Below are 9,647 nucleotides of genomic sequence, written 5' to 3'. Positions count from 1 at the left end.
TGAGGACAATTATTGTAATGAAAAAATTATTGCCATTCATAATTTTGCTAAACTCAAAAGAGATGTATACAAGTAATATATTGGCCCTTTCTTCTCACTGGAATTCAGACATAAACCGAAAATTCTCATACTGGGATCCTCTTCTTATTGTTGTTCTTCAAACCTTACTTATTACTATATTGGAAAGACTAGTTTCTTCTGAAATCAGAGAAAGACTAGTTTCTTCAAAGGAAGCTTTCTTCTTACTTCCACTTGACTTTAATCAGGGCATACACCTCTGACAAAGTTATTAGTGACAATATTTTTATTATTATTTAATTTGAAAACTTGACAATATTTTTATTATTATTTAATTTGAAAACTTAATTTTCCCATAGAAATATGTCATTATAATATTAATCAGCCACAAATTTTCCTCCAGTTAAAACTATGTACTCATCTGCTTGTCAATATTTTATTAATCATTTTCCCTTCCAATTAGTGCAGTTTATTATGACCACGTAAGGTGAAACGTAAAGGTGAGAATCCCATGAAATGCTTGTATCACTCATTCATTGGCTCACTGTATCGATAATTGATGGTAAGCCAAGAATACTGTTGTATATGTTACAGTATATATACAAAAGGCAGTAGTGCTATTAAGATAAATTTGTGCTTAATGTTTAATCTATTATTATTAAAATCCTTTTTAGCAGGGGCATAATTGTTGGTTCCATAAGGCAATAATGCAATTATTTAGAGATACATCTTGCTACACTCAGCAACAAATGTGAAAAATAAGTCCCATCAATTTGAAGGAGGATACGCTATTTTGTAATGCATCAGATGTTATAATTCTTTTTTTTTTTTTTATTAAGGGGGTGAATAATAATAAGAATAAGAATGCATTCCAGTCATTCTCACTCGAGTCATCTAAGATCATACGCCTCAATGCCATCCTTTGTTGACAGCTTGACCCTCAACAGAAGCTCATTGAGAAGGAAAATGACCTCAAAAGTTTTAACCATGAATGAGCAAATAAAATAGTAACTAGTAAATTAAAGCATTTGCAGTTGATGAATTCTAGTGCTTGGTAGACTTAGTTGTTAGACCGAAGCCAAAGGGAAACAGAGGGTCGTAGTGTTGATCGCCAACATTCATCGGAAGCTGGTCTACTGTCTTGAACCAGGTGCGTGCAAGCTTGCCGGTGAATCCATAATCGCCAAAGAGAACATCAGCAACACCTTGGCCTTCGGTTCCAGGAAGCCAAGCAGCTACAAGAGCATCTATATTTGCAAGATATGGCTGGATCACAACGGGGCGACCAGATATGATAATAACAACGCATTTGACAGATGTACACACATTGGTGATGGTACTTGGACCGGGTTCAGGTATTGTCAGATTAAGGCTGTCACCAAATGTCTCTGCATATGGTGGCTCACCAACTACTACAATGGCATAGGAGAATTTATTGGACTTCACAAAGTTCGCATCTGGGTTCTTATCGTATACAACTTTGGTGGCAGGATCAACTGTGTTTTTAATTGCATTGAGAACTGTAGTACCTGTTGATAAACAAGGTATTCCATTAAAAAAATTGTCATGACATAACTAATATTCAATAAGTATTAGAAGTATGTCCCAACCAGAATTCCAATTTTACAAATCAATCATTCATGCTTTGACAGATAAAGATGACAGCAGCGCCAGAGCTTTAGAAAATGATGAAATCAGCCTAATCATCAACATATGACTAGAATCCTATAGCGATGCTTTCTACAAACCACAAATCATCACATGCCAACCTTTAAGTAAAATGATACTCACTAGTTGAATTGATAATCAAATAGGAAACCCTGATTTGGCTTCTCACTAGTTAACTCAAAGGGCCAGGACAAATGATTTGCATGATTTTCTGTATATTGAATTTCAAGCAATTTAGTCTTTTTAAACAACTAATTTAGTATATCATAACAAATATATGAATCATGGCGCAATAAATTGAAAGTTCCTTTGATTTGGTAGCCAAATAAGTTTTCCAGCAAGTTTCCTATTTCCCAAAAGGTAATTTAGAAAAATACCAGATGTGAGGTTATTGCCACTAAGACCTTGCCATGTGATTGTCCAGCCACCACATTGATTGCCCAAGTTGTCAGCATGGCTTCCAGCAACCAATATCTTGGGTGCTCTTTTGGGAAGGGGCACCAATGGTTCGTCAGCAGATTCACCATTCTTTAGTAGCACAAGCGATTTCCTTACAGCTTCTCTTGCTAATTCTCTATGTTCCTGTTCACGGTACATTATGTTATTAATATAAAGAAAATTTCACATCTAAAAAAGAGAAATGAAAAGGCTTTTTAAGACTTTAACAGCAAGAAGATTGGGTCAACAAACCTGGCTTCCAAGTTGGTTGGCCAAACTGAGATCAGCGAGTGGGTTCTCAAAAAGACCCATGGTAAATTTAACCCTTAAAATTCTTTGTACAGCATCATTAATCCTGCTCATGGGGATAATTTTGTTCTTCACTTGATAGGTTAGGTCATCAATGAATTCTGTGAAATTATAGGGAACCATGACCTGCAACAATATAAAGGAAGACAAATTAGAAATAAAATTTGAAAAACAATATTCTCATGTATCAGTTTGCAGAAAATTAAGTTGCATTTGCATTTAATCTACTAATTCGCAGCATACTCAAAGCTGTAACTTTAAATGATGCCCCACATAATATAAATTTGTCACTGACCATGTCAATTCCAGCACTGACTCCAGCTTCAACAGAATAAGAATAATTGGCACCTGGAGGAGAGGTAATCCTGTCAATCCCCTGCCAATCTGATATCACAAACCCCTGAAACATGCCACATAAACAAATTATGGCTAAGATTTACATCACTATATTTCAGTCACAGACATGAGAAAAGAAACAGGATATATTTAAATAAGCATATTTACTCTGAACTTCATCTTATTCTTGAGGAATCCAGTGACAAGGTCATGATTAGCATGCATCTTCTTTCCATTCCAGCTCGAGTAGGAGACCATGACTGTTGCAACTCCCTTGCTGATGGCATTGAAGTATGCTGGCATGTGGATATTGAGCAATCCACTCAAACTTATAACGGTGTTGTTCTCATTTATGCCCCTGGTTGTGCCACCATCTCCCACATAATGCTTAGCACAAGCCGCGACCTTGGTCCTGATAAAATAGTCAATTGATCAAGGGAAATTACTAATCAAAAGTTCAAAATATAAAATTATGTCCCTTCATGAATTTCATTAAATTGTAGGCAAATTTAAAATGTTGATCGGAAAGACTTTCTTCACCATGCATAAACCTATGAGCTAAGAAATCTTACAAGAAAACCCTTTTCCACCAGTGGAACTTCCAGCAGCCACTCATTAAAAAATGGGGAATTATTCATACTGCTACAATACCAAATACCTTCCAGACTCATCAGAAGAAAAGGAGTTCTACATAAAAGTGATCGGCAATGGAGACCAGCCATACAGCATTTTTCATTACGGTAAGCATCAGCAAAGTAAAATTATCCAATCAACACCTAGAAGTTTTCATTGTTAACGCGAAGATTCAAATGGTCAATCCATCAGTCTAAAATGATCCCTTATAAATCAGTTGATCAGCAGAAACTACAATGATACACTATGATTAGCAGTTTGATTAATGTTATGAACGAATAGATTTAACTTGTGGGATCTAATGACCATGCATTTCTGCATGATTTACTGCCAGTACTTTTTCCCCTTGAAATGATATTTCTAGCAATAAAAAGGCAAAGCAAACAAATTTCACAAGTAACAACTGTTAATGGACCATGTTAAATTAGAATATTGTCCAATATTTTTGACCGACGTCAGCGAGAGAGCACAATAAGTCAGACATGCAAAGCTTGAGTTGATACGAAGACACATGCTGTGTTCTATTTTTGCTATTGATTTAGAGGACTTGATGGGCCGCCCGAAATGCCATCCACATGGCTTGGCTGAGACTTGAGACCAACCAAGACTGCCTAAGAGGTTACATATGTTGCATAGCATGAAAACAGAAAGCGATACATCACACATCTAGTGGATGTTGACGTTTCCTAACTGCAGATAAGATATACTGAGCTCCCTCTATAATGGATGAAGCTTGAACTGAGGAAGGCCCGCCAGGGACTAACAGACCTATTATTTATTTATTTATTTATTTTCCATAATTAGAGAGCCAAACAGTCCACCATGTGGCCCACCTCAGGAGTTGGACCACCTAAAAATGTCCAAAGAAAGGAAGCTATTAGCTATCTTCACATCATGTAAAACTACTGATGACATATCAAAAAGGCTTTGAGCCCATTAACTAATGTAAATTAGACCATGGGTGCTTTTTCATGCCATTACAAAGTGCAAATACTAAAATGCAGAAAGATATTAAATTTAAAATTGAAGAAAACATCAAGAGAAACAACTAGCACACAAGAAGTGAAAAGAGAAATTGATTAAAAGAGATAAAAGCACTTTTCAAATCCAAGACAATCAATTTAAAACACAAGCTGTTGTGAGTTTTTTGTTTTTTTTTTTTTGTAATTAATTTGAACTAAATATTATGCATATGAAATTGTAAATAATATGTAACAAAGAGAACACCCTTTCTAAATACGGGTAGAAGCAGCTACTCATTGGCAAGGTTCTTACTTTCCGGGAGCAACAAAAGGAACACCCTTTCTTGAATTGGTAGGTAGGTCTCCTTGTAAACCAGGTATAATCTCAGTCAATGCTTGAACAATTCTATGATCTTCACTGTAGCTTTCGTAACATCTACCCCATCGTGGATCTCTGCACACCTGTCAAAACAGAGAAGATGACAAGAAGATATTAGAAAACTTGGTTGAGGCTTTGCAGACATGTGATAATTGATTTGTTGACAATGCCATACTTACCGCAATACATGGAGCAAAGACATAAGGAATTCCCGTAGCTCTAACTTCAAGGGCAGTTGCTTCTCCAATCCTTTTGAGAAGCTGAGGATCCCTGGTACTCAAAAAAAAAAAAAAAGGGGGAAAATAAAATCATGTGAAAGCAATCAGACGCTCAATTTTTCACACTTTAATTCATGGTTATTACAACTTTCACCTTTCAAATTTCAATATTTAACAAATGAATAAATTTTCATACAAATTTTTGGTTTTAGCAATTTAATAAATTGAGTCATATTTTAAATACAAAAGGACAACAAATTAGCAGATCCCCATGGTAACAGTGTTCTACAATTCTAGTAAAGTTGTCACTGCAGATTAACAGATCAAATTGACATCATTCATAAGAGAACTAGCACAAATTCACCAAATCAAATAGAGAAAGAACTAACAGTAACAGTTATTCATGCTACATATACATGCCTGGTCACTCCAAGGCCCACATTGTGCGGAAATATGGTGGCCTTGTACACATTGTTGTGACCATGAACTGCATCAATCCCATAAATCATAGGAATTCCAAGCCGAGTCGATAAAGCTGCCTTTTGGATATTATTCACAGTTTTCACCCAAGTCTCAGCTGAAGCCTTTGGTGCTGGAACGCTCCCTCCACCACTAAGCACACTTCCTATACACATCACATTACACACTCCATTTACAATACTGATCATCAATCAAAACAAATAGTTACATCTCAAAAAAAAATTGCAAATGTTAATATGGAGCACAGAGACCAAAAACTGATCGAAGAAGAGAGATAACGGACCATGTAAGTCGAAACTAAATGGAATTACTGTACGAATCATTTATACCTATAAAATACTTCTTCATGGCATCTGGGGTTGCAACAGTGAGCTCAACCTGCACCATTTGGCCAATCTTTTCTTGTAAAGTCATTCTGCTCAATAAGTCTCTGATCCTAACACCCAATGGCTGTTTCGGATCTTTGTATTTCAGATAATTTTTTACGTCTCCGGCGGCAGCTGCCAAGAAGAAAAATAGCAGAAATCCCAAAATGGGTATTAACAGTTTCCCCATTTTAGTACCCAGATCGATCTATTGACTTGAAATCTGAAAAAAATTAACCATAGTCAGAAATAACGAAACAGCGCAAAGAGACATCAAGTTCTTGAAATGAAAAATAATTAAAAGCAAATAAACTTCATTGGCACATTCATACACATAAAAACCATTAACTTGCCAGCTTATTAAGTTCAGAAACAAGAAAGTCGAAGAAGAAGAAGTGAAAATGTAGCTCATTGAACTTACAAGATGAAGCAAACCCAGAAGCTAAAACCTCAGAGAGAGAGAGAGAATAAAGCAATAAGACAAAATAGGGAGGAAGCAAAGTAAGTTGGCCCAATCCAACAGCTACTAATCTAATTATAGAAGTGCCATGATATTCTCCTTTCTCATGCTATTATTTTATTATTTTCCAAACAGTGTGGTTTTCTTTTATTTATTTTTAATTCATTTTAGTAATTAACAATCCTTAAAAAGACCACAGTTGAATGGAATTTAAAAATTGTCTACACTGATACAAGATTCAATCCCAAGTTCCCATCAAGATGCGTTTTAGATTTTTTTTTATTCCATATAAAATTTAATGCTTTATTTATTTTGAGGGAAATTGATAAAAAAAATAAAAGAAATATTTGTTTATTTTCTTTTATTTGCATAGCACTTTAAGAAATGAAGCTATTTGAGAAATGAAGGAAAAGAAAACCATAAAAATTTTAGAGCTTTATGATGAAGGTATAACAATGAAACTCAAATTTATATTTTTTTATTTTCTATTTACTTTTTTATATAAGGTAATTAAATAATATAATAAAAATAAATTTTTTCTCTATTTAATTTCCTATATTTTTATTTTACAGTTAACAGTCCAAACATATATATGGGGTATAGTTATATATATATGCGGATAATGGCATCATTGAGACATTAACTAATATTTCTATAGCTTTAGGAAATTTTCTTTTTCATGTAATTTCTCATATAGTTATTGTGTTGTAAAATAGCAAAATATATTTTTATTGCCTTTGCAGAGAGAGCCTTATCAATGATTCATTGGTCTAGTAGTTAATGATGAGGTGAACTTGAGAAACATCTCAGGTTCGAGCCGAGAGTTATAAATGTACCATTTGACCTAAGATCTTATAGTTCATTGCCTGACTTTCGTGATTTTTAGGCTATTGTAGAGATTCAAGGGATGATAAGTCTTATTGACTGACAGCTGAAATACACCTATGGAGGAAAAAAACAAAAAAACAAAAAAAAAACCTTATAAGTAGAAGTGTAACTTTTTAGCTTTTTTTCTTAATTTAATTGTAACAAAGGGATTGTCTATGTATTTGTACGTGGTTAATAATAAGTTTCATATATAAAATATTTTTAATTTATATATTTTAATATTAGTATATGAAAATAAACTAATGCTTTAAATTATTATTAATTATTTTATTTTTATTATTTTTATATAAATTAAATTTTTTATCTCTTAAATATTTTAGTAAAAATTTTAAAATAAATATAATAAAAATATATAATTATATAATAGAAATATTGATTAAAATATAAAATAATTTAAGATTGATTAAATTATATAATATTAAAAAATATAATATATTTAAATATTATATTTATTTAGTAATATTAATATTATTCTAAAAATAATATTAATAATTTGAAAAGTATAAAAATAGTAAAATAGGAAAAAAATATGTGTATATACTATATAAAATTATAGGTACATAGAATAAATTTATATTATTATATTATAATTAATCTAATAATAATAGCTACTTATTATAGTATTAAAAGGATAATCATTAAATAATTTATAACATATATATACATAATTAAATAATTAATAACTTAATCATAATATCAAACAATTAAATTCCTAATTAATAAAAAACAGAGAGAATTCATTGAAATTAAACAAATTATATTTTATAAATGTTTAAGATAAAAGATATTCATTACTAAAATTATAAAAGAAAGATTCTCCGAACTTTAATAATTTATACGATAATATATTTATTATATTAAGAATAGAGGAAATTAAGGATTTAGAAAGAGAATGAGTGGTTTTTCATTTATTCAATTTCGATTAATATTTAAAATTAAAATTTTATAATTTTAATATAGCTATAATATGGGCAAAATAAAATTTATTAATAAAAGAAGAATGAATTTTTTTTATATTATTATGTTATTTAATATTTATATAACTTATTCATTCACGAGAAAAATATTTATATAATCTCACTTCTTGATTAATAAATTATGTCTATATTTAGATTAAATGAATTATTATTTTTTTATATGAAGAATTAACTTATTACTTGATAAAATAAAATATTAATATGCAAAATACTAATAATGACTAAATACTCATAAAAGCAAGTTTACATTAAAACAGTTTTTTTTTTTTATAATGATTAGTAATTATCTAATGATTCTTTTACATTGATTATTAGATTAATTCATTTGGTAAAGAAAATTATAAATAAATATATTGAGAAATATATTCCAATTCTAAAATTATGTCTTCTTCTGATAAATTGCTGGCTACTTCTTTTATTATTATTATTATTATTATTATTATTATTATTATTATTATTATTATTATTATTATTATTATTATTATTATGTGACCAAATTATTTATAATGTAAATATTTAAATAATTAGCAAAGCAACATAAATAATGATTATGTCTTCATTTATTTTGTGAAAAATAATTTATATATTGAAAATATTTTTAAAAAAAATATTTTTAATTATTTGGTCGCAATGATAAATTAATGGTATGTATTTATATCATATATGTATAAATGTTTTCATATTTTATTTAAATTATCAAAGTTTAGAAAATGAAAATTGATTTTCTCTTTGGAAAAGAGCATCATTTTCCTTTAAAATAATTTAATTATTCCTTTAATTAGAAAAATATTTTTTATTTACTCATTTTCTTGAATATTTGAGGCACTAAAAAATAAGAATTTTTCATAAAATATGTCACGACCCGATCCCACTAGCCGAACCGGCACTAGGACTTGGGCCGGCATAAAGCCCCCAAGGCCGTAGTAATCCTTACTATTCCCAAATCCATAAGCAGGGCTCAAAACTGAGGCCCAACATACAAATAAAATAAAATAATATATTATATTTTTATTCGGGTCAATCCAACCCAATAACCATAAAAAACTAAAACCATGTGAGCTCAACTCAACCCTGATACCATCATTTACAAACTAGTTAGATATCATAAATATTTTTATTTATTAATACCAAAAACTTAAATTGACACTATCCCTGACAAAATCCATGTTATTACTAACATATGCGGTGTCACACCTTATCCTTCTGTAAGGTATAACATGATCTCGTAGTATAACTAATAAATTACCGAACTTCACCTACCGATAACCCATTACATACACTACAAGGGATTTTAAAACCATTTTATTACTTTTTGGAAGTGGTGAGCATTTTTTATAGGAATTTAAAGTATTTAATTAAGGTTTAAAAGTCATGTAAAATTTTTATCCATTTCCATTTTTTAGCAAATTTTAAGAAAATTTTGGCAGAGTGCCAACTGTATTTGAGAAACTCGAAAAATTTTACCTGTTGAAAACACTTTCAATATAACACTTCAACCAAAATCAACCACTATTTT

The 9,647-nt window shown here is 30.7% G+C and overlaps 1 protein-coding gene across 2 annotated transcripts; it reads right to left on the bottom strand.

Moving 5' to 3' along the window:
* Positions 1-868: 868 nt before the first annotated feature.
* LOC110673764 (uncharacterized) lies at positions 869-6,351 on the bottom strand. 2 transcript variants are annotated; one of them, XM_021836960.2, is made up of 10 exons: positions 6,228-6,351; positions 5,771-6,029; positions 5,382-5,586; positions 4,923-5,013; positions 4,678-4,826; positions 2,938-3,181; positions 2,729-2,833; positions 2,377-2,559; positions 2,064-2,268; positions 869-1,547 (listed from the first exon to the last, which is right to left on the bottom strand). In XM_021836960.2, the coding sequence occupies exons 2-10, from the start codon at positions 5,994-5,996 to the stop codon at positions 1,063-1,065; spliced, it is 1,893 nt and encodes a 630-aa protein (XP_021692652.2). In that variant the 5' UTR covers positions 5,997-6,029; positions 6,228-6,351; the 3' UTR covers positions 869-1,062. The 2 variants fall into 2 exon arrangements, with proteins under 2 accessions (XP_021692652.2, XP_021692658.2); XM_021836966.2 differs by having other exon boundaries at positions 6,160-6,291.
* Positions 6,352-9,647: the final 3,296 nt, after the last annotated feature.

This window comes from Hevea brasiliensis, chromosome 6 (assembly GCF_030052815.1).
Source record: "Hevea brasiliensis isolate MT/VB/25A 57/8 chromosome 6, ASM3005281v1, whole genome shotgun sequence".
In the NCBI taxonomy this organism is placed as follows: domain Eukaryota; kingdom Viridiplantae; phylum Streptophyta; class Magnoliopsida; order Malpighiales; family Euphorbiaceae; genus Hevea; species Hevea brasiliensis.
This window is presented reverse-complemented; position numbering and strand designations above follow the sequence as displayed.

What these genes read in the sequence shown, in the direction of transcription:
- LOC110673764 (XM_021836960.2), bottom strand. Translation starts at nt 5,996, where the DNA reads ATGGGGAAACTGTTAATACCCATTTTGGGATTTCTGCTATTTTTCTTC. An exon ending in CATGAAGAAGTATTTTATAG is followed by an intron (nt 5,587 to 5,770) that starts GTATAAATGATT and finishes TGATGTGTATAG; the next exon opens with GAAGTGTGCTTAGTGGTGGA. An exon ending in CCTTTTGTTGCTCCCGGAAA is followed by an intron (nt 3,182 to 4,677) that starts GTAAGAACCTTG and finishes CTATTTTATCAG; the next exon opens with GACCAAGGTCGCGGCTTGTG.